The sequence below is a fragment of the Dermochelys coriacea genome, chromosome 1, assembly GCF_009764565.3.
Source record: "Dermochelys coriacea isolate rDerCor1 chromosome 1, rDerCor1.pri.v4, whole genome shotgun sequence".
In the NCBI taxonomy this organism is placed as follows: Eukaryota; Metazoa; Chordata; order Testudines; family Dermochelyidae; genus Dermochelys; species Dermochelys coriacea.
In genome coordinates, this window is record NC_050068.2 from 139,479,913 (window position 1) to 139,505,485 (window position 25,573).

A 25,573-nucleotide genomic window follows, 5' to 3' on the forward strand; every position below is an offset into this window, starting at 1 on the left:
TTATCCCATGACTGCTTACTTTGCTTAAGATCCTTTGCCGAGGAATCTTGAAAAAGGCTTTCTGAAAGTCCAAGTACACTATATCCACTGGATCACTCTTGTTCATATTTGTTGACCCCATAAAGAATTCTCATATATTGGTGAAGTATAATTTTTCTTTACAAAAGCTGTGTTGACTCTTCCCCTACAAATCACATTCATCTAGGTTTCTGATAATTTTGTTCTTTATGGTAGTTTCAAGCAAATTTCCTGGTACTGAAGTTAGGCCTACCAACCTGTAATTGCCAGGGTCGCCTCTGGATCTTTTTTTTAAAAAATTGGCATCACATTAACTATCCTCCAGTCATCTGTTGGAGAAGTTGATTTAAGTGATAGCTTACATTCCACAGTTTTTAGTTCTGTAATTTCATATTTGAGTTCCTTCAGAAATCTTGGGTGAATACCATCTGGTCCTAGTGACTTATTACTGTTAAATTTATTGGTTTTTTAAGGTTTCAGGCTCCCAGCTGTCACCTCTCTGGGGCAGAGACCCACATCTCTATCCCTCCAGACCAGGGGCTTAGGCTTGCAGTCCCTCTGAACCTCACTGTAATTTCCCCAACAGCGATGACTGGGATTCAGCACCTGTCATTAACCTTTCTCCAAGGGCTACAACAGTGTCTACAGGTTACCAACCAGCCTTCACAAAGCAAAATACATTTATCCTTAAGGTAAAAGCATTACAGAAAAAATACACAGAAGTCAATAGAAGTTCCTATATGCATGCTAAAACACACCAGAGGTCAACCCTCAGTCTTATAGGGCCCTAGTAAGCCAAAATCATTCCAACCCTTCCACAAGGGTTGGGAAGAAGGTCCTGTTCATTTGCTGAATCAAAAAAGGCTCAACTCAACCTTTTTATACCAAAAGCCCTTTCTTAGTCTGTTGGAATCTGGAAAACTCATCTTGAACCAGTATATGTAAGCCTCTCTGGGGGTGGTACCTCTCTGGAGGTGTTTACAACTTAAGTGATTTACTTTAATCACCCCCTCACTGTTTTTGGTTCCTGGAGGAGCTGTGGTAACTCTCCTCCTCCTCAGAGTTGCATACAATCGCTGGCCCAAAGTGATACATAAGCCATTCATAAACTTAATACTATATGGTCCCCTAAGATACCGAATGTAGTTGTAATATCTAAAAAGTGATTACAACTTTTCTTTCAAGTATTTCAATTTTTACATGAAATAGTACTGGTCTTTATTTCTACAGATTTAATTTCTCTTTCAGTATTTAACTAAAACTAGTAAATTTTGGTTAAAAATCTCTCTTATTCATTTGGCAAATTCATGAATGCATACTTTCCTAAACTATGTTTTAATATCAAATAGATACTTTAGTTTGAGAAGTTAATTATAAAACACAGAAAAACTGGCTGACCCATTGTTTGTTATGGTCAATAAAAAAGAACTCACATTGTTTGGAAATACGAGGCTAGTTGGTGTTAGCCAGATTCTGATTTGCATAAAGCAAAAAGAACTCTTACACAAGAAAAGAACAGGTTTCAGAGTAGCAGCCGTGTTAGTCTGTATTCACAAAAAGAAAAGGAGTACTTGTGGCACCTTAGAGACTAACAAATTTATTAGAGCATAAGCTTTCGTGAGCTACAGCCAGTGAGCTGTAGCTCACGAAAGCTTATGCTCTAATAAATTTGTTAGTCTCTAAGGTGCCACAAGTACAAGAAAAGAAGTAAAAGCTTGCAAAATCAAGGAGGAAGGAAAACTTGCTATGTAACAAAGAAGCTATAGACCATAAAAGGAAAATATGCTTAAGTAATTACTCAATTTTTTGCTCAGTTTGAACAGTGAAAAACTGGAAGGATAATATTTTACCATCTTTAGAGCTATCATCTGTTTCCTAAAAATCACAGTACGGATTAGCTACTGGCCTGCAAAATGACACCAATCTTTTTAAGTTTGGAAAAAGTTACATAGACATTATGATTGGTCATAGATGGTGAAGACAGAAAACAGCTTCCAGCTTCTAAAGGGTGTGTTCATTCACAGTGATAAAATAGCTTTTCCATCATCTCAATCTGGCAGTGGTTATGTAATTCCTCTGGTTTTCTTACAAAAGATGACATACATAAAATTATGTAGGCCCAACTCTAGTTCACATTTTAACTATTTGTTATTGACACAACACTATTTTATTGTTTAATCACACAGCACACTTAACTGACTATTGGGAAAACATCTTTAGCGGATCCAACTACAAAAAAAAGTTTTGAAAGCTTTGTCAGTCAAAATTAGGTTCTCACTGATTCTTATGATGCAATTTGTGGTATTTTGTGAGGTGTGGGAGTTTAAAGTTTTGCAATAAAACTTTTCAAAGACATTTTTGGTCTAAGATTTTATATTAGAAGGTTTAAATAGGTTTAAAAAAAAAAGCCTATCCTTACGTGTGATCTACACCAATTTACTTTCTTTGTTTTCTTCAAAGCAGAAGTCCCTTCTTTCTTTGCGGTCCCAAAGCTCTTGGTGGCTTCAACAGGAGCTTTGGATCTGTGAGGAATCCAAAACTGAATCCTAAACTACAGCATCAAACCACCACCACCAAAGGGGAGACTGTTAAGAAATTTGTTCGCTTCCTCTTACCTGTAAATGTCTCAGTACATGGATTGATCCCTGCAAGCCTCTTGGAAGTCCCAAAATCAGAAATTTTTACCACTCCACTATATGTGTTCACCAGAACATTATCTCCCTGGAGACAAGAAAGAGGCAGATAGATGTAAACAGATTCCAACATGCTGACAATAAGATTCCAGCAAGATTGATAACAAAGATGATAACACTTTTTACAAAGGAAACTGCCAGGGGCAATGGTGGTTTTTGTTGTTGTTTTTTAAAAGCTCCTTCCTACCAAAAGTACTACTTCTGTTTATAACAAAATTAACTATCTTGCAAGAGGTAATGAAATGAATCCCCCCACCCACACACCCACCTCTACTATACACAATACAACACTTGGAAAAAATTTACCTTTATATCTCTATGTACAATCAGGTTCTCATGGAGATATTTAAGCCCTTCCAGAATCTGCTTGGTGTAAAATTTTATTGTGGGTTCTTTCATTGGGCCCCATTTTGATTTTAGAAGAGCAGAGAGGCTTCCTGGGTTAGATAAAGAGGAAAACATGTCAGGATAGCACAGTCACAAGGTCAACTTTTGGAGGTCAGTAATAATAAATTTAGAGCTAGGCTTAACCTCAGGTCAATGTCCTGAGGATGGTGATGGGGTATAGCTACAGCACTCCAGGATGAGCCCAAGACTTTGCTGGTCACCTACTTCCTCCAGGGCAAAAGTGATTTATTGAAATCTTTGATGCAGGTTATTTCCTTCTTCATGTCAGCTCAGCTCCATTGGCTGGCACATCAGTGGTATGGCATATTACCCATCTCCACCACTTGTTTGATTGAAAGGGGCATGAAGTAACTAACACACAACCCATTCCTTAAACCATGATATGAGGAAGCTGTATGTCAGGGTTGGACTGGTCTCACTCCCTTTTAGACCCCTAGGTGTGCATGTTAGGGTCAGCCACACTCTGGCACTTAATGAAATACAGCGTGGACTTGGGTGAATGTAATAGTATGTCACATGAAATATGACAAACTATATGTAAGTTAAGAGAAGGTCATCTACTCTGACAGCAAAGCAGTCTACCTCCCTTTGATTTGTTAATATAGCCTTGACCACTGGGAATAGAGGGAGGTAGAGGAAAGAATATTCCAGAAAGAAATTAGGGGCTGAAGGCCTCATAGACTCAGATTGGAAGATGGGTTGCTGTTATTTCTCCTACTTAGTAGAGATAGTGAACCAGATTTTATCTTTTTAAACTGACCACATTCTTTGCTCACATAGCAGCATTTTCTGCAACAGTTTCTGCTTAGAAGTCAGGTACAGAATTTACAATGGGCTCTATTTAAGTTCTAGCAAACTTAGTTGAGGGAGTTTTCAATCCATGCCAACAGCTTTCTGAGTTGGAAGTTTCCTGACAGAATTGAACCATAGGTTTTCTAAGTAGCTGTCCCTTTAAGGCTAGCTGGTGGTGAAGAAATGTAAGTGTTAGTGCAGTCATGTCCTGTCTCCAGCAGCTATTCAGAGTGCACAACAATATATAGAAGGAGGAGGGCCTGGACAGAATGAAGCACCAGGTAAGCAACAGCAGCTGGTACTGTTCCGGGGCAGGACAGTGACTGGAGATGTTGGGATGAATTTAGCACAAGCATGTGCCATTATGTTAGCATGGCAGCATAGGCGCTGACTCTATGGATGCTCTGGGGCTGGAGCAACCCATGGGAAAAAAATAGCGAGTGCCCAGCACCCACTGGCTAGCCCTGCCAATTAGCTCCTCCCCCTCTCCCATCCAGAACCTCCTGCCTGCTGCTGATCAGCTGTTCAGTAGCAGACAGGAAGTGCTGGGGGGGAAGTGGTGGTGCACAGGCAGGAAGAGGCAGTGCAAAGGTGGGGCATGCTCAGTGTCAGAACGGAAAGAGGTGTAGCGGGGGTGGGAAGAAGTGGACGGAGGGTGGGGCCTTAGGGAAAGGGGTGAAGTGGGGGCAAGGCCTGGGGCAAAGCAGGGGCAGAGCACCCATGGAGAAATCAGAAAGTTGGTGCCTGTGCATGGCAGTGTTGGCAAGCAAACATATTATGGTCAGGAGGCAGTGGGAGTTTAAAGAAGGGAGTGCAATGGATACAGGGTTATCCTCTCGTGCCTCCCAACTGTATTTTTAAAATGCACTCTGAATTACATTTTTTGAGTCTGAGTCTTGGAAGTTTAATCTTAACTTTGATTTTCCTGCCTTTTAATAGCTGCTTTGGTGAACTACTAGTAAGGATTTTTACCCTCAAATTATTGATATATACTCTCTGCTTAAACAAAGCTTTTGTCTGGGAATTATTATGGGGTGGGGAGGCTAATCCCACCAGCTATTAAAAAGATTACCTGTCACTTAGACTCAGACTGTAAGGTCAGAAGGGACCATCATGATCATCTAAGTCTGACCTCCTCCACATTGTAGACCACAGAACCTCACCCACCCACTCCTGTAATAGACCCCTAACCTCTGGCTGAGTTACTGAAGTCCTCAAATCATGGTTAAAAATTCCAAGTTACAGAGAAAGAAAAGGAGTACTTGTGGCACCTTAGAGATTAACAAATTTATTTGAGAATAAGCTTTCATGAGCTACAGCTCAAATAAATTTGTCTCTAAGGTGCCACAAGTCCTCCTTTTCTTTTTATGCGAATACAGACTAACACGGCTGCTACTTTGAAACCTGTCAAGTTACAGATAATCCACCATTTACATTTGTTTAAATCTGCACACTCCCATGCCGCAGAGGAAGGCAAAAAAAAACAACAACCCAGAGTCTACTAATCTGACCCAGGAGAAAATTCCTTCCTGACCCAAATATGGCAAGCAGTTAGACCATAACACCCACCAGCCAGACACCTGGGAAAGAATTCTCTGAAGTAACGCAGAGCCCTCTCCATCTAATGTCCCATCACCAGCCATTGGAGATATTTGCTGCTAGCAGTCACAGATCAGCTACATGCCATTGTAGGCAATCTCACATACCATCCCTCCAAAAACTTATCAAGTTCAGTCGTGAAATCATTTAGGTTTTTTGCCCCCACTGCTCCCCTTCCTATTAGAAGACCCTGTTTTCAATTGCTTATAAGTTTTGCCAAATTTTAACTATTTGGGATGAATTTACCATGCTGGGTGTGCCTCAATGTTTTTTGGAAAAGTTCAGTGAAACAGTTCAGCCATTTCAGAGAATGGGGCTTAGGGAAATTATCTTGTTTTGCCCTTTCTTTAAAATTTCTGGCAATTTTTTAAAGCAATAGTGCCCCCATATTTTGGAACAGGAATTTTAAATCTGGCAGGAGGTGGTCTCTGTGTCAAGCCTGTACTTTTTGCCATCTGCCTGAAACATCTAATCCAAATTTGACACCAAGTTATAAGCCTTTGGAAAACAAAAACTGCAATTCATCCATGCTCAGTAGAGAATTTGGTGACTATAGTGGTTAAAATCCCATAACATTTCATTTGCACTGAGCATGTTCCTGCCCAGGATTGAAAAGGACTTCCCCTGCAATTGTAGCTCTGAGCTGTGCTGGGCCATGCCTGGTCCAGGCAAAGTGTGCGTCTCATCCCCCTCTAGTGCTGGTCCACAGAGAGCATGACAACCTACTACTGCCATCAGTTACTCTGTTAGCTCAATTGGCAGAGGACTGTCTGGTGGATCATGGATTTCAAAGAAGATTAGGGTTGGAGGTCATCTAGTCCAACCCCATGCTCAAAGCAGGACCAACCCAAACTAAATCATCCCAGCCAGGGCTTTGTCAAGTCGGGCCTTAAAAACCTCTAAGGATGGAGATTCCACCACCTCCCTAGGTAACCCATTCCAGTGCTTCACCACCCTCCTAGTGAAAAAGTTTTTCCTAATATCCAACCTAGACCTCCCCCACTGCAACTTGAGACCATTGCTCCTTGTTCTTTCATCTGCCACCACTGAGAACAGCTGAGCTCCATCCTCTTTGGAACCCCCCTTCATGTAGTTGAAGGTTGCTATCAAATCCTACCTCACTCTTCTCTTCTGCAGACTAAATAAGCCTAGTTCCTTCAGCCACTCCTCTAAAGGTTAGAGCCATGCTAATGAACTATGTGGGTATCAATATGATGCCACAGATGGAACTTATATTTTTTCATTTTCCATTTTTAAAAACCTAGGCAATTATACCCACAGGAAAAAAAAAGCATTATTATTATGCACACAAAATTTAGGAAATGCCAGAATTAAGGTAGCCCCCTTGTGTGCATGCATTATAATATAGTCTTTTAGTTACCTAAGCACATAATATTTTTCTCTCAGGATCCCTGCCTCATTCAGTGCACAGGCTGGACCTGCTCTGGGGATGAATCGGGGTTGTGTAGTGAAAGAAGCTGTGGTCTACAGGACCCCGTCTCATTTCTTGCAGAATTTGGAAGGTGTGTAGTAAATGAGGCAGGCGATTGCAGGAAGAGAAAGGATGGTCTTGTGGTTAGGCAGTTGAATGATGCTCTGGAGAACTGGATTCTACCCTGCCTGTGCCACAGAAGTCACCTACTACAGGACAGGCCCAACAAAGAAAATAACAGAACGCCACTAGCCATCACCTTCAGCCCCCAACTAAAACCTCTCCAACGCATCATCAAGGATCTAGAACCTATCCTGAAGGACGACCTATCACTCTCACAGATCTTGGGAGACAGGCCAGTCCTTGCTTACAGACAGCCCCCCAATCTGAAGCAAATACTCACCAGCAACCACACACCACACAACAGAACCACTAACCCAGGAACCTATCCTTGCAACAAAGCCCGTTGCCAACTCTGTCCACATATCTATTCAGGGGATACCATCATAGGGCCTAATCACATCAGCCACACTATCACAGGCTCGTTCACCTGCGCATCTACCAATGTGATATATGCCATATATGCCAGCAATGCCCCTCTGCCATGTACATTGGCCAAACTGGACAGTCTCTACGTAAAAGAATGAATGGACACAAATCAGACGTCAAGAATTATAACATTCAAAAACCAGTTGGAGAACACTTCAATCTCTCTGGTCACTCGATTACAGACCTAAGAGTGGCTATCCTTCAACAAAAAAGCTTCAAAAACAGACTCCAACGAGAGACTGCTGAATTGGAATTAATTTGCAAACTGGATACAATTAACTTAGGCTTGAATAGAGACTGGGAATGGATGAGTCATTACACAAAGTAAAACTATTTCCCCATGGTATTTCTCCCTCCCACCCCACCCCCCACTGTTCCTCTGATATTCTTGTTAACTGCTGGAATTAGCCTACCTTGCTTGTCACCATGAAAGGTTTTCCTCCTTTCCCCCCCCTGCTGCTGGTGATGGCTTATCTTAAGTGATCACTCTCCTTACAGTGTGTATGATAAACCCATTGTTTCATGTTCTCTGTGTGTGTGTGTGTGTGTGTATATAAATCTCTCCTCTGCTTTTTCCACCAAATGCATCCAATGAAGTGAGCTGTAGCTCACGAAAGCTTATGCTCTAATAAATTTGTTAGTCTCTAAGGTGCCACGGGTACTCCTTTTCTTTTTGCGAATACAGACTAACACGGCTGCTACTCTGAAACCTATTTCCCCATGGTATTTCCCCCCCCATCCCACCCCCCACTGTTCCTCTGATATTCTTGTTAACTGCTGGAATTAGCCTACCTTGCTTGTCACCATGAAAGGTTTTCCTCCTTTCCCACCCCTGCTGCTGGTGATGGCTTATCTTAAGTGATTACTCTCCTTACAGTGTGTATGATAAACCCATTGTTTCATGTTCTCTGTGTGTGTATATAAATCTCTCCTCTGTTTTTTCCACCAAATGCATCCGATGAAGTGAGCTGTAGCTCACGAAAGCTTATGCTCTAATAAATTTGTTAGTCTCTAAGGTGCCACAAGTACTCCTTTTCTTCTTTGTGCCACAGAAGTTCTTTATGTGATGCTAGGTAAGACATTTAACCCAAACTTTTCATGAGTGGTCATTAATTGTGTTTTCCTCATTTTTGGGGGCCTTAATTGATGCCTGAGGGTCTGATTTACAGAAATGCTGAGCACTCATAGTAGCAACTGATGTCAATAGGAGCTGTACTTTGAACATATGAAGTGCTAACTAATGCTAAGTATTTTGAAAAATCAGGTCCCAGCTGTCTCAAATTGGGCATCCAATATTATTTTATATTTTTTACATTAATCTCTCTGTGCCAATAAGTTCCCATCTGTTAAATGGGTATAATAATACTCCCTTAACTTACTGAGGCATTGTGAAAACAAATCCATTAACATTTGTGATGCACTCAGATACTCAGGTACTCCTTTTCTTTTTTCAGACAATACAGTGATGAGTGACATAGGAAAGTCTGTGATTAAATTAATAATTCTGTTGTCTGAGCAATCGTGTGCAGTAAATTAAGCCTGGAGCTACACATTGAACAGTAAAAAGAAAAGGAGTACTTGTGGCATCTTAGAGACTAACAAATTTATTTGAGCATAAGCTTTTGTGAGCTACAGCTCACTACATTGGATGCATTCAGTGGAAAATAAAGTAGGGAGATTTATATACACAGAGAACATGAAACAATGGGTGTTACCATAAACACTGTAATGAGAGTGATCACTTAAGGTGAGCAATTATCAGCAAGAGAGCGGGGGTGGGGGGTGGGGAGAATCTTTTGTAGTGATAATCAAGGTGGGCCATTTCCAGCAGTTGACAAGAATGTCTGAGGAACAGTGGGGAGTGGGGTGGAATAAACAAGGGGAAATAGTTTTACTTTGTGTAATGACCCAGCCACTCCCAGTCTCTATTCAAGCCTAAATTAATTGTATTCAGCAGTCTCTCATTGGAGTCTGTTTTTGAAGTTTTTTGTTGAAGAATTGCAACTTTTAGGTCTGTAATCGAGTGACCAAAGAGATTGAAGTGTTCTCCAACTGGTTTTTGAATGTTATAATTCTTGATGTCTGATTTGTGTCCATTTATTCTTTTACATAGAGACTGCGTACCCCCCGCTCTCCTGCTGATAATTGCTCACTTTAAGTGATCCCCCCGCCCCCCTCCCCCGTTCTCCTGCTGATAATTGCTCACCTTAAGTGATCACTCTCATTACAGTGTTTATGGTAACACCCATTGTTTCATGTTCTCTATGTATATAAATCTCCCCACTGTATTTTCCACTGAATGCATCGGATGAAGGGAGCTGTAGCTCATGAAAGCTTACACTCAAATAAATTTGTTAGTCTCTAAGGTGCCACAAGTACTCCTTTTCTTTTTGCGAATACAGACTAACACGGCTGCTGCTCTGAAACCTGACATTGAACAGTGAGGATACAACAAATATTGAATAGCTGTTAATTAAGTGAGCAATGTCCATTCTGTTCACTGAGTCAGGCGGTGGTCTTGTGAAGAAAAAAATATCCCCAGATATAGTTAAAGCCAATGGATGCAGTGAGCACTCTTTTTTCTGCACTAAAGAAATAACTGTTCATATCATCAAGTTCTCCTCCTAATAGCAATGCCCCGAATACTGACTAACTGCTTGAGCCAAAGGGGAAACAACCTTACTTCTGGCATTTCTTAATTTCTGAGTGCTCTACTTTGTAACCTTACAAATGTTCTTTTAATATACTTTGTGTGTGTGTGTGTGTGTGTGTGTGTGTGTGTGTGTGTGTGTGTGTAATCATAGGGATTTCACAGGATCTCGAGAACTGTACCACTTCATATCTATTGTTCACATACAGAGAATCTGCTTATAAACAGAAAAATGCCAATTGCAATTAACTTCTCAACAGGAAGGACAGCTACAGCGTAGCAACACATTAGTCCTGGGATTTAGTGAAGTTCCTAAAGCATTTAAGTGCTCCACTCCTATTGTCTGTTCCCTGGAGTTGGATTCCTAATACCCTAAGTGCCTTTGAAAATCCCAGTCCAGAATGATACAAACCTCCTGGCACCTGCTCCATAAAGATCTTAATGTATCCATCTTCAGAGACAGAACCAAGGTACTGGACAATGTTCCGATGCTTTAGATATTTATGCAGTGTTATCTCTTCATGCAGTGGCTGAGAATATCTACCAAGGAGAGGTAAATTGAGGACCAGTTGAAGATGCATGCAAATATACTGGATTAACATCTTTGGAGACCTAGTTTTAAATCCTGGTTTACAAATAAAACAAGTTTAGTGGTTTCATCCAAATCTCCAAAAACCTTCTAGGCACTAAACTCAAAATGCAGCACAACTGGCTGGCTGTTCAGAAAAGACACAGCAACGGAGTACAAGAAAAGCTTCCCAAAAGGATAAAGGTGCATTGCGGGGGAGGGAGGAAGAAATTACGTGCATCTCTTCCTAGAATTTTCCAGCTCTATGTTTGACATATTCAAATGGTTTAAAACCCTTTCGCAAAAAAAGATAAAAATATGATTGGATTGCTACATGGAAAACAAACTGTTTCTTATCTAAAATATTCCAAGAAATAATGTTTGACTCTTTATTCAAGCAATTAAAAAAATCCTGATCCTCACAAAGGATTTTATCAAATTAGCATATATTTTTCATGGTTTGGTAGTACTGGGAAAAGAGGAAGACATTAAAGTTGTCCTAAACAGAATGAGTAATGCCATATTTTAATAGATTAATTCAATTATCATGTATTGGAATATTATACTACAATCCATTATACATTAATACATTTTAGAAGGAAAAAAGTCTTAGCAACGAGCAGCATTTTTCATTGGTGATGCAGGTTTATTACTACATTGAGGGCTGGTCTACACTTACCGGGGGATTGACGTGCAGCGATTGATGCATCGGCGGTCAATTTAGCGGGTCTAGTTAAGACCCACTAAATCGACCGCAGATTTCTCTCCCGTCAACTCCTGTACTCCACCGGATTAAGAAGAGTAAGGGGAGTTGATAGGAGAGCGTCTCCCGTTGACATCGCGTAGTGTAGCCCCCGCGGTAAATAGATCTAAGCTACATCAACTTGAGTTACGCTATTCATGTAACTCAAATTGCATAGTTAAATAGACTTTTCCCTGCAGTGTAGACAAGGCCTAAGACTCACCTGCTGTCTCTCTCAGGGATTTCTTTGATGGCTATTCGGACTTGATTGCTAAGATCTCTTCCAGCATAAACTATTCCATAAGTACCTTTCCCTAGTATCACTCTATCGCCATTCTCATCACAGTCATATTCATACTGAAAGCAGAAAGGTATACGTAATGGTACACATATAGTTACAACTGAAGCCACCTTTCAGATTGCAAAAAAGGTATTAGTAAGAATGATGAATTATATATTGGTCTATACATACAGAAATAATTTTTAAAAACTCATTGGTCAATTATTTACTTTTTGCTTTATAAAACGTGGCCTTCCCTAACAGGAGTCCAGATACATAATTGCTAAATAGATTTACTCGAAGCGAATTTTGCCTGAATAAGGAATGCAGGATTGGGCCCAAACTGTGCAAATATTTATAATCAAAAACAATAGTATAAAGTGAGCACTGTAATTGAAATCAGTACATTTGAAAATGTAGAAAACATCCAAAAATATTTATAATACATTTTAATTGGTATTTATTATTGTTGTTTAACACTGCAATTAAAAATGCAATTAATTGCAATAAATTTTTTTAATCGAGTTAATTTGGTTTGCGTTAATCTCTTGAGTTAACTGAGATTAATTGACAGCCCTAAAAATATCCTGATCTTCTAAAAGGAAATTAAAAATACAAAACTAAGTAGTTGTATACATTTCTGCTGGAACATACTGGGTCATATCTGCAGCTAGTATAAATCAGTGCAGGAGACTGACTTCAATGGTGCTATGCTGGTTTGCACCATCTGAGGATCTGGTCCACTACTGTGACCTCATTGTAGAGAACTCTTGTTGCAAAGATCTTTGCAGACAAAAGGCCTATTCACGCATGAAGCAAATTCACAGGCACTAAATGAACCTCTATTATGAGAGATGGGTTAAACAGTGCACTCTTGTTTCATATACAAATTTGAGAGTGAGGAATTAGCGTAGGACATTTTGAAAGCTTTTACACAAACAGAAAACAAAAATTTTTTTTTAGAAGAGCTGTGTAGCTTTATAATTTTCAAGATGAACCACTGGAGTATGCAAACTTCCCCTCATTCCTTCTCAAATCCAAATGGCTGTTTAAGCCCAATCTGTGAGACTTCAGGCTTCCCATGCTGTGTCTATATGAATTCCCTACCTTTAACATTATTTTTAATTTCTTTTACTGCTGTAAAAAATAGACCCTTCTCTCATGGTACCATTTTTTCTGCTATGACACATACGTCCATGTCATGCTGTGTACTGAATGCAATCTCGAGATCTGTCTTCTTCGAGCATGTCCTGAGTTCGGTTGCTGTTGTTTCAATACGCCTTCAAAATGCTCTCTGTTCATTTACAAAATGATCACCATCTTTGTATCACTGTACAGAACATGCTAAGGAATTCTGTTGTTGTTTAACTCTAACACCATAACCTACTCAGTGGATCTGTACTTGGATTAACACAGCCTTAATATGGTTTCATTTTCCAAGTTTTAGTTCTTCAAAGTTCATAACATTATTCTGTTATGTGACATGCACAACTGACCGAAATGTCACAAGTAAAACTTGTCTTTGGCAGTAGCACACCCAGGTTTCACAGCTATGGCATGATACACCTGCATGACAGAGTTTGAGGTTAGGGTGCAGCTCTGCAACAGACTAGTTCTAAGGTTAATCTTCTGAGCCTAGAGAAGGAGTCGATGTTCCCTAGCATACCTCCCAGGATATGTGCAGTCTGTTGAGATGTGTAATTCAGTGCTTAACAGTAGGTTTAGTTGACTGTGTACCTGATGCAATTTCATATATTTCCATTCTGTTTTCTTTAGATGGACAATAAATCCATACAAGTTTGCCACTGCAGAAAATCTGCACACATGATCAACTACTGAGGCTCCTTGATGCATGATTCAACTGCAGTTATGAACAAGCAGGCATTCCTCCTAAGACCTTGGTCAAGGCACACAGTCTGATGTTCCCAGGCCTAGGGATTTCCTATTTGGGATTGAGTAACACTTTTCCAGCGAGAGAAACTTCCTCAGTATCAATGTCCAGACGTGAACAAAAGGTAATACAAGTAAATCCCACTTGGTTCAAAGAATCCCCAAATTGGCTCTAATTCTAAATCTAAATTCTTATTAACAATAGCCTTTACTCCAAGTTATAATCATTTTCAAATGCTACCATTGTCCCTATCATGTAGCCCTTTACTTAGACAACACTCGTAATCACAAGAATTTTGACTGAAAACTGCCAATTTCACAGGTTTTCTTTTTCCTTCCAAAGTTTCTTTTCTCCTTAATACCATGTGTGGTTTCAGGTGAGGCTTTCTCGTCAAGTCCATCAAGAATATGTCACCTAGCATTTTTCATGTTGTCACTGCGACATTGCCAGACTGAGGGTGAGCCATTGCCAAGGTTTAAGGCCTCAGCTGAGCACTGACAAATTCATTGCCGGAAACCAGTCTGTTTCACCTGTGTGTTAGTATGGTTCAGATGGGTATTGAACTTCTAACGTGTTTAGACACTATGAAATGCTTGTAAGTTGCTGCATGCATTAATCTCACTTATAATATCTTTATCACATGCTATATGATATTTTAGTTTTTGATTTATGACTGTAAAAAATGTTTGCTCTGAAACTGTGAACTCAATCAGGAGGGATCGGCTCTGAACCATCAAGCAGGCCTATCAAAACTAAATGGGCCATTGTGGGACATCACAATACAAAGACTTTGTTAACTGCCCCTTCACACCCATGAAAAGGCTCAGTGCAAAAGGGCTCATCCCATCAGCTTGAATTTGGGAAGAAGAAAATAAAAATAACTGACAAGAAAATTTTTCATCTCTTTTTTGTTGTTTGGACTCTCACAGGACTGGAGCTATGAAACAGAAGCACAGATCCTAAGGGTCAACCTGAGTTAGCCCTAAATGACATTCAGAGCTGACATATTACTACAACTCTGTCACCTTTTAAAACTATAGAATAACTCATTTGTGTATACACGTTTGCCTGCTTTAACATTGTAATAATTCTCTCACTTTTTTTTCCTAGTTAATAAATCTTTAGTTAGTTTATTACTGGATTGGCTACAAGCATTGTCTTTGGTGCCAGATCTAAGGTACAAATTGACGTGGGGTAAGTGAGTGGTCTTTTGGGACTGGAAGCAACCTGAATATTTTGCAATCTTTGGTGTATAGCAACCAACTATCCCTAAATTCATCTTGCCTTGATGGCAAGATAAACTGTCTGTGACTACACGGTAAGTCTGTTATAGTGCTTCAGGAATTCACATTTGTTACTAGGTTGGTGAAATCTAATTATAGAACATATAACCAGTTTGGGGTTTCTGCTCTGCTTCTTGACAATCTGCCCTGAGGTTGGCACTTATGGTCATGAGCCACTCCAGACAGCATGATAGTCCCTCTTTAAGTGAAAATACTCCATAACTTATAACTGTGGAGAGATATAAGATGTCTGATCTCATTTATGAAGCAGCTGTTTCTGGCTAAAACTATTGTTTTTCATTTAAAAAAAAATTTTAGGAACTGTAATGTCAAATAATCAACCAAAGTTCCAATGTACAAGTTAAAACAGTGAAAAAAAACAATCAAACAAAAAACCTCAACCCCAAAAAAACCTTCTCCGATATAGACAAATCTGCTTAGGGGCTCTCAAACCAAATAGCTGTCCTGGATGGATGGATGTTCTGCCTTTCCCTCCCACACCTTGATTTCTACTTTGCTCCTTGTTGCATAATAGAGTAAACTTAATTTAATAAATGTGAAAAAATGCAGGTTGCTTATAGAATTATGCAATGTAAAGATGCAAAATATATATTAAAATATTATACATGGAACCTATCAATGCATGATTATGCCCTACAATGTATCCTCAAGCATTTAGCTCAGTTCAGTTTTTAAAAGGCTCAAGCTATGGTGAACTCACTTCCTTTGAGAGACTATTCCTTAATCAAATACACTATTGTTAGAGCATAAGCTTTCGTGAGCTACAGCTCACTTCATCGGATGCATTTGGTGGAAAAAACAGAGGGGAAATTGATATACACACACACAGAGAACATGAAACAATGGGTTTATAATACACACTGTAAGGAGAGTGATCACTTAAGATAAGCCATCACCAGCAGCGGGGGGGGGGGGGGGGGGGAGGGAGGGGAGGAGGAAAACCTTTCATGGTGACAAGCAAGGTAGGCTATTTCCAGCAATTAACAAGAATATCAGAGGAACAGTGGGGGGTGGGGTGGGGTGGGGTGGGGTGGGGGGGAGAAATACCATGGGGAAATAGAAAAGGAGTACTTGTGGCACCTTAGAGACTAACAAATTTATTAGAGCATAAGTTTTCGTGAGCTACAGCTCACTTCATCGGATGCATGAGACTAACACGGCTGCTACTCTGAAACCTGTGATTATGCATGGGGAAATAGTTTTACTTTGTGTAATGACTCATCCATTCCCAGTCTCTATTCAAGCCTAAGTTAATTGTATCCAGTTTGCAAATTAATTCCAATTCAGCAGTCTCTCATTGGAGTCTGTTTTTGAAGCTTTTTTGTTGAAGGATAGCCACTCTTAGGTCTGTAATCGAGTGACCAGAGAGACTGAAGTGTTCTCCAACTGGTTTTTGAATGTTATAATTCTTGACGTCTGATTTGTGTCCATTCATTCTTTTACGTAGAGACTGTCCAGTTTGACCAATGTACATGGCAGAGGGGCATTGCTGGCACATGATGGCATATATCACATTGGTAGATGCGCAGGTGAATGAGCCTCTGAGAGTGTGGCTGATGTGATTAGGCCCTATGATGGTGTCCCCTGAATAGATATGTGGACAGAGTTGGCAACGGGCTTTGTTGCAAGGATAGGTTCCTGGGTTGGTGGTTCTGTTGTGTGGTGTGTGGCTGCTGGTGAGTATTTGCTTCAGATTGGGGAGCTGTCTGTAAGCAAGGACTGGCCTGTCTCCCAAGATCTGTGAGAGTGATGGGTCGTCCTTCAGGATAGGTTGTAGATCCTTGATGATGCGTTGCAGAGGTTTTAGTTGGGGGCTGAAGGTGATGGCTAGTGGCGTTCTGTTGTTTTCTTTGTTGGGCCTGTCCTTTAGTAGGTGACTTCTGGGTACTCTTCTGGCTCTGTCAATCTGTTTCTTCACTTCAGCAGGTGGGTATTGTAGTTGTAGGAATGCATGATAGAGATCTTGTAGGTGTTTGTCTCTGTCTGAGGGGTTGGAGCAAATGCGGTTATATTGTAGAGCTTGGCTGTAGACAATGGATCGTGTGGTATGATCTGGATGAAAGCTAGAGGCATGTAGGTAGGAATAGCGGTCAGTAGGTTTCCGATATAGAGACTGGGAATGAATGAGTCATTACACAAAGTAAAACTATTTCCCCATGTTATTTCTCCCCCCCACCCTCCATTGTTCCTCAGATATTCTTGTTAACTGCTGGAAATAGCCTACCTTGCTTGTCACCATGAAAGGTTTTCCTCCTTTCCCCCCCTGCTGCTGGTGATGGCTTATCTTAAGTGATCACTCTCCTTACAGTGTGTATGATAAACCCATTGTTTCATGTTCTCTGTGTGTGTATATCAATCTCCCCTCTGTTTTTTTCCACCAAATGCATCCGATGAAGTGAGCTGTAGCTCATGAAAGCTTATGCTCTAATAAATTTGTTAGTCTCTAAGGTGCCACAAGTACTCCTTTTCTTTTTGCGAATACAGACTAACACGGCTGCTACTCTGAAAACTGTATTGTTAGGAAGTGTTTCTGCTGTTGGCTAAGTACACAAATATGCAAGTAAAACCCATTGCTCCAGATATAACTATATCTCTTACCAAGCAAAATACTGCTTCCCGGATCCTGTTTTCTCTACAGTAAATGTTGAGGTCACAGATATGAACTATTTAGTTGAGCCTTAATAGACTTTCTCAACTGATGCACTTTACGTTGGCAGGATGAGAGAATTCTGCGGCCAGCACTCACAGACTTGGTTGTGGAACCTTGCCTTTCAGCTTGTGCACAATCTCGAAAAACTCTTCCCTCCCCCATTTCCTGCTTGAAACCTCAACTCCTACAGGACAGTCATTATTATGAAGACCTATTCTAATCATAAAGGTAAGTAAATTGCTCCTGGGGAGTGCCCATTTGGCAATGGCTTTTGATGGGATAAACAGGAGCAGAAAGAACTTAGGTTCAGGTGAATTACAGAAAGTAAGTATTTTTTAAAAACTGCAGCTGGATTTACTTTTACCTGCCCATAAATAAAAATGACATCAATCTTTTAGCGATGCTTTCCCAATTGCAATAAAACAACAGAATGCAGTGTATACCCTTAAAACTGACAATTCCTAATTTTCTGGATGAAGAGACCAGAGTTCACATTCCTAAGAGGCTGGTATTCAATCACCACCGAAATAGCCTATCCATTTAATTTATCCAAAGAGATGGCAACATAATGGATCTGGTTAGAAAAACCTGAATGGAAGTTTCTAAATAGGTTTTCCTTGGGAAGTATGCAATACCTGCTATCATTATCTAACCAGCTCCACTCAGGATCAGGTGATTCTCAACTATCTATCACACGTGCAATAATTTTCAAGATCAATAACTCACAATCTCATGTACTTATATGACCCCAGCCACTGTAGTAGCTGGCTCACTATGTTAAATATAAACCTGTATTTTTTTCCCCCATAAAAAAGTTAACTATTTTATATAAAGAGTTACAGGAGTGTTGCAATTTTCTATATATTTTGAAGGATTTACATGTTATTTCCTTATCCTTGTTTCTCAGACAAATTCATTGAGACAGGAAAAATGGAAAAGGAAAAATCATTTAGGGTTTTCAGCTATTTTACCCCTAAACATGACTTACTTCCAGTGTGTCCCCATCAGTCTCTCCTTCCAATTCCAACACACTGCCCACAGCATCAGTCAAAATCTCCTTAACCAAGCCACAGAATCTGCAAGCAGTAAGTATCACACCATCAGCAAAGATAACGCCCTCTCTGAAAAAGATTAGCTAGAACTTTGTAATCCACGTGCAAAGCAATAAATTTACTAACAAACTGTAAGAGGGTTCCTTCATTTACTTTCCATCTTTATATTTACTATAGTTTATCTGAGGAAAGATATCAAACATACACTGAAAAATAAAAACCTACTTATCTACAAAGTGGCTTAATCAGCTGCAGTGTACCCAAGGATTTGTTTGGGTTTTTTTAATTGTAATTCTTTTAATTACAATGTTTTTGTTAGCTAAATCTATAGATTAGCCTTAGTATGGCCTAGTCTTTATAAATGTAATTACAGAAACACGAAAACCAAGACATTTAAAAGAGATATTCAGTGCCTCAGTTTTGGGGTGCACAATCTGAGACACCTTGGTAACGGCTGACTTTTAGAAAGTGCTGAGCATACTACAAAACTCAGACAGTGGTGCCTGCAGGCATGCGGCTATTACACTGTACATAGCATTGGCAGGGGTGCCTAGGGCTGGGGTCCCAGAAATGGGGCATGGCCAGGCAGGCCACCAGTGGTGTGGGAGCCCTGCTGCAGGAGCCAGCCCCTTGGAACTGGTGAGGAGCAGCAGATCTGGCTTCCCGGCTGCCCACTTAGGTTGGGCCCCACAGCCCCTCTCTCATGATGAAGGGGTGGGAGGCAGGGCCAAAACTGAGTGAATGTCATTGTGGTCTGGTGCAACTTTAATTTGACCGCCTTATGTGTATGCATTATGATGCAGTCCTTAATTAAATGATCACATACTATATTCTCCACAGGACCCCTGCCTCCCTAAGAACACAGAATGAATGGTGCTCATTTAATTAGCAGTTATGCAATATTTTGTTTTAGCTTCATCATTCCATGTGTGGCCCATGCCTTATATACTGCAAACTATTCAAGAAATGCTTTGAAGAAAGAAATGCTAATTTCTGCATATTTTTTTCTATGGCACGCATTACTTTAGTGCTTGAGTGCTATACAGCCATTTAGTACTTTATCTTCACAATATCTCTAAGGTGAGGGGTTATCCCCAGGGAAGCAACGAACAAACAATAGGAAGTACTTCTTCACACAACACACAGTCAATCTGTGGAACTCATTGCCAGGGGATGTTGGTGAAAGCTAAAAGTGGAATTGTGTTAAAAAAAGAATTAGATAAGTTCATGGAGGATAGGTCCATTAATGGCCATTAGCTAAGATGGTCAGAGATGCAACCTCATGCTCTGGGTGTCCCTTGGACTCTGACTGCCAGATGCTGGGACTGAATGACAGGGGGATGGATCATTAGATAATTGCCCTATTCTGTTCATTCCCTCTGAAGCATCTGGAAATAGCCACTGCCATAGGACAGGATCCTGGGCTAGATGGATGGTTAGTAGTCTGACCCAGTATAGCTGTTATGTAATTTAAGGCAGAGAGAGATTAAGGTCAACATTTTGCACTAATTTTGGGTGCCTAATTTGGACCCAATTTTTGAGAGTACTTAGCATTACATAACACTTAATATGTTCAAAACACAGCTCTCATTAACCTTCTCTTCTGACAATCCCCTGCCTTGTTCACTGCACATTTTCCAATTCCTTCAAACAAATAAGGCATGGGTCCTACACACCTACTTTACTACACACTCTCATTCACCCCAGAGCAGGTGTAGTCTCTGCACCGAGTGAGCCAGGGGTCCTGTGGAAAAAATATGTGACCATGTAATTAAAGACTGTATTATAATGCATACATACGAGGTGCCAGATTTAAGGTTACACAAACAACCCTAATTCTGGCATTTGCTAACTTTTGAGAGCTTTACTTTATAATCTTAATAATGTTTAACATATTTTTGTGTGTCCCCCATTTTATATAAACACTAAAACACAGATCACAGCCCAAAAGAGGGAAAAAACATTAGACACATTAAGACAAATAGAGCTGAATTCACTCCTGGTAGAAACTCCAATGATGTCACCAGTCAAATTCCAATCCCAGTGGAGTTATAGACCAAATGCTCTCCTAGTACGTCTTCCACCTGAATTTCAACTACTGTACTTATTTAGATCTGATATACTCTGTCTGCAGAGAATATTCAGACACCCATGGCAAACTTCAGAAGGGTTACATGTGAGGTAGTAAGTTAGACTCTCCATTACATTTCCTTAAACCTACTTACCACCACTTTGCAGGGTATAAGGAAGTCCAAGCAGGTGTAATTTACATGTTAAAGAGCTAGGGGGGAGGGATAGCTCAGTGGTTTGAGCATTAGCTTGCTAAACCCAGGGTTGTGAGTTCAATCCTTGAGGGGGCCATTTACAGAACTCGGGCAAAAACTGGGGATTGGTCCTGCTTTGAGTAGGGGGTTGGACTAGATGATCTCCTAAGGTCATTTCCACCCCTGATATCTATGAAAATGACAGATGAACCTATGAAAGAAGGTATAGGTTAAAGTAGGATGGGGGCTATTTTAATTTATATCTTCGTTCAATCTTCTTTACATGCAAGTTGTACCAACAGATTCTCCCCTAAATATTGCAAAAGTAGGTGTAGGGACAGTCTGAGTGTAATGGGATCTAGCTCATATAATCTGATACATCATCTCTGAATTCGACCCATAGTTTCTTAATAAGAAAAAAAAAGTTTCAAGATAAGTGCACAAATGAACTTTTATTTATTATCTGAAAAATTGTCAGTTTTTGTCCTCTACTAAGTGCTATATATCAGTGATGCCATACCAGTGATGCCATAGCCCTCCCTCTTCCCCCTGAGGCCCAACCCCACAGTCAGGCCAGTGTGGAGCCTGGCTGGGGAGCCTGGGCAGTTGTGGGAGCCGTGCAGACCCTCCACCTGCCCACGGTGTTGGCAGAGCCTAAAGCAGCCCCCCGGCCCATGTCCCTGCCCCGCCGGGCTCCCTGCCCAACCCAGGGCAGGTGGAGGGGCCGCAACTCCATGTCGACTCACCACAGTTGCCCGCGTGGTTCTCACCAACTCAGCTCCAGCCGGGGGGTGGGGGAGACAGCAGCTGGGGGCTGCTCTCAGTGGGCCTCCCGTACCGCGTCAGGTGGAGGGTCCACTGCAGCTCGCCACAGCTTCCTGCACAGCTCTTATCATGGCCTTATTCCTGCACACCTACTATGGCTCCATTGCCTGCCCCCTGGCCCGAGCCGGGTCAGGGAGAGCCACACGGGCAGCTGTGGGGTGCATGGGTCCCTCCATCTGCCCTATGTGGGACTCCTGGGGGGCAGGCACACAGGCAGGGAGATGCTTTTGGCCACACTCCAACCCAGGCAGGGGAACAATGAGCTCCCTGGCCCCGATCCAGCTTCTGGCTTGGCCTGGGGAGGGGTAGGGGCCCCTGGTTCCGCCACTTTTGGGAAGGCTCCAACACCCTTGCCAGTCATGTACCATAGAAGTTTTATTAGTGGTAAAATGAACTCACCTACTACACTGGTCCTCTGTGGAAAAGTAGATTTGAAAGTCATCAGAATTGTCATGGACATAAAGAAAACAACATCGTTCGTCAAACTTGGATATGCTGTAAAATTTCCATCAAAAAAAGTTTTACTCTATATGTTCATATTAGACAGCATGGAGGAGGAAGTAGTAATATCTTAGGAATTATTCAATTTCAGACAACTTTTCTTTTCTCAAGGACACAGTTCATTTTCTCACAAATGCAAGAATAGCTGTACTTGTTCTCCTTACATATAAAATGTCTTTTGTGTCACCTATGATTTAGGGTACTTGTGGCACCTTAGAGACTAACAAATTTATTTGAGCATAAGCTTTCGTGAGCTACAGCTTACTTCATCCAATGAAGTGAGCTGTAGCTCACAAAAGCTTATGCTCAAATAAATTTGTTAGTCTCTAAGGTGCCACAAGTACTCCTTTTCTTTTTGCGAATACAGACTAACACGGCTGCTACTCTGAAACCTATGATTTAGGGTGAAATCCTGGCCACATTTAAGTCACTGGCAAAACTAATGTTGACTTTGACAGAGACAAACCTCATCCCAGACGTTTTCGGGTTTTTTAACCTTTCTTAGTAGACTCATATGATTTCCTAGTATTTGACAGCCCATGTGTGGAAACTGAACCAATTTAACATCTATTTAGATTCCAGGGCTGTCTTTGTTTATGTTAACAAATTTAGTTTATACTTCTGTTACATTTGCAATAAACCTTAAAAAGGAAATGGCAACATACATTAGTGTGCAAGCTTCTTAGAACTCTTTAAAGACCAGATTAACGCGCAACCACATCTGCCATTGAAGCAAGTCGAAAAATTTGTCAAAAAATTGCCTCTCTTTGATCACCCCTGCACAGAACCCAAGTAAATGGGCTACGTGCTGAAGAACTATGCAGGAACTGGGAGAACTGGAATCCACCTTCAGTCCATGCACAATGCACATGGAAGTCCTACGGTCCCTTCATAGCTGCTACTAGCTTTTGGATTGGAATAGCTTCTGAATTGCAAAACATTTTGCATCCTCCATACAGGAGTTCATAGTCACAGGATCTGCATAACTTCAAACTCCTGCAACCCCTTCCTCCCTTCCCTGAGCAGTCACCAAGCTCTCCCTCCACACTAGACTGCACAGAACAGTCATGAAGCCCTGTTCAAGTAAGTGTAGAGTTTGCACAGCTCTTTTATGTGTCCACTTTGTAAGAGAACCTCTGCAGTTCAGCTGCATTTCGAAATTATATTTTCTTCCCCCATTCAATAATTTTTGACAAGCACTTTACTTATGTGTATGAGACACCTTGTTTTGTAAAAGCATTGTTCATTTGAGAACATGAAATAATTGAATGCTCAATATTTTGGGTTGCTGTAACATTTAAAGGTAACACAATAGTGCCAACATTCTAAAATACATAGTAAGAATTCTGCCAAAACAAAGAAAACATTTTGTATAATTCTTTTAAAAAGTTATATTTAGTAATAATTCCACTCTGGAAACATAACATGCGAGGAAACCCCCATTTTTTGCAGCCAGCTCTATTACTCTACAAAACACACAATAAAACTCTCCATTTCAAATGTCACTGAATCACTTGGCTTTGATGAAGCAATGTCCGATGCAGAAATGTATGAGGCAGATTAATCTATCTGACTAAATTAGAATAATAAACAATGTGAATTTTCAAAGGTTATACACAGGTGAAACAAGTCGGTATCCATGCATATGATTTTCAGTTTACTAAACATAATAGAACTATATAAGAATACTCAGGTACTTAAGATTAACTGGCTACCATAAAGAGCAATTACATTTGACAAAAGTGAGAATTATGATTACAAGTACTATTCTATATTAAATAACTGGTGAGAGTTTCAAAAGCATGAAGAGGTCAAAATAACTCAAAATCAACAAATACAAACGTTAAAAGAAATCAAACCTAATTCAATCGCATATAAAACTATACTTCCCAGGGTTTTAGATTAAGAAAGGAGCCAAACCAAATGAATCGTCACTATTTAATTAAATAGAGTTACCGTGCTAAGCAATGATTAATCATGCAAACTAAGCCCACTGTAAAGTAATTAATGTGTGTTTTAGAAAATTAGCATGATAAGGGATTTCATGGTGACGGTGCACACCAGCAAAAATAATCATTTCATTGGTCTTGGAAACTTGTTGGGACCAAAAAATAACCTAACAATTCTCCAGTGCAACAAAGGGAAAATCTTGGCTGCGCCAACTCAGTTGCACAGGTGCAGAAGGACTAGTGGTGGTTCTGCAGTACTGAAGGTCAGGTAGGCAGGATTTGAGTGCAAGTGTCACAGTCGGGGCCTGGTTGACCAGGCCTAATGGGCAGGGCTGGGGTCAGGAACCAGGAACAGAACCAAGGGTAAGAGCTGTAATTGGAAGCCCGGAACCAGCATGGAGGATCAAAGCTGGGGTTGGAAGCTAGGAGTCAAGGCTGAGGGTCAGAGACAGTCAGAAGCCAGGAACTAAAGCCAGGGATCAGAGCAGTAACAAAGAGAAAGGTGAAGGAGCACTGTTTGTCATAGAAGCCAGCTGAGGATCCACCTATTTGCACAGCCAACTTCCTGTTCCTGGTGCCCCCTCTAAGCTTAAGTAGTGCACCTGGAACAATCAGGGACTCTAGGAGCACTGCCACTCAAATCCTTTGTGAGCGGCATATCCAGTAGTGTTTGTGCCCACTACATTCCCAGCCTGTCAATTGCTGCTCTGACAGAGCTATCTGGTGGCAGTGTGGACACAGCGGTTGCTCAGGGACCAGCAGATCCAGCTCCAGACCCAAAGACCCTTACAGCAAAGGACCAACAACTCTGTGAAGGCTCCTGGCAAGGGCGCTGGAACAATTTTTAAAGTGGGGGTGCTGAGAGCCATTTAACCAAACTGTAAATCCTGTATATAATGGAAACCACTTCAAGCCAGCGGGTGTAGGAGCACCCCTAGTTCTAGCACCCATGCTCCCAGCATGCTGTTGCACCTGAACATTTGGGTGGGGCAGGAGGGACGCAGGGCAAGGACGGATTACGAAAGGGGTAGCCATTGTTCTTCAGCAGAGCGAGGTGGAGAAGGGGCCAGGACGCACAGGAGTGTGAGGCTGCAGCAATGGATGCACAGCAGCCTTAAGGGGTAAAATTATTTCCCCAGAGCCATTGTAGAATTCCCACCTACTTCATCTCTGTGGTTCAGGAAGGATTTGCCCCATAGTAAGCAATCCGTTATAAAGTCTCATTAAAATGTAGAGCCAAATTCTGGTCTCAAGTGATACTGGGGCACCTCCATGGACCTTCAACAAGAGCAGGATCAGATCCATTCGTGTTGCATGGATGTAGCAGAGGGGATTTTCACCCACTGGATTCATGTAAAGTAGAAACGTAAACCCAAAATCTTCCCTCATATGTACATATTGAAGAT

General features: G+C 41.0%; 1 protein-coding gene across 4 annotated transcripts in view; it reads right to left on the reverse strand.

Moving 5' to 3' along the window:
- MAP3K15 (mitogen-activated protein kinase kinase kinase 15) overlaps positions 1–25,573 on the reverse strand; it is a 148,423-nt gene that overhangs the window by 31,807 nt on the left and 91,043 nt on the right. For all 4 annotated transcript variants that reach the window (XM_043504584.1, XM_038390782.2, XM_038390829.2 and 1 more), the window contains 6 exons: positions 22,117–22,212; positions 18,565–18,652; positions 11,675–11,808; positions 10,554–10,681; positions 3,018–3,148; positions 2,634–2,739 (listed from right to left, as the gene is read on the reverse strand). In XM_043504584.1, the coding sequence (XP_043360519.1) occupies positions 2,634–2,739; positions 3,018–3,148; positions 10,554–10,681; positions 11,675–11,808; positions 18,565–18,652; positions 22,117–22,212 (683 nt within the window). The remainder of the gene's footprint in view (positions 1–2,633; positions 2,740–3,017; positions 3,149–10,553; positions 10,682–11,674; positions 11,809–18,564; positions 18,653–22,116; positions 22,213–25,573) is intronic.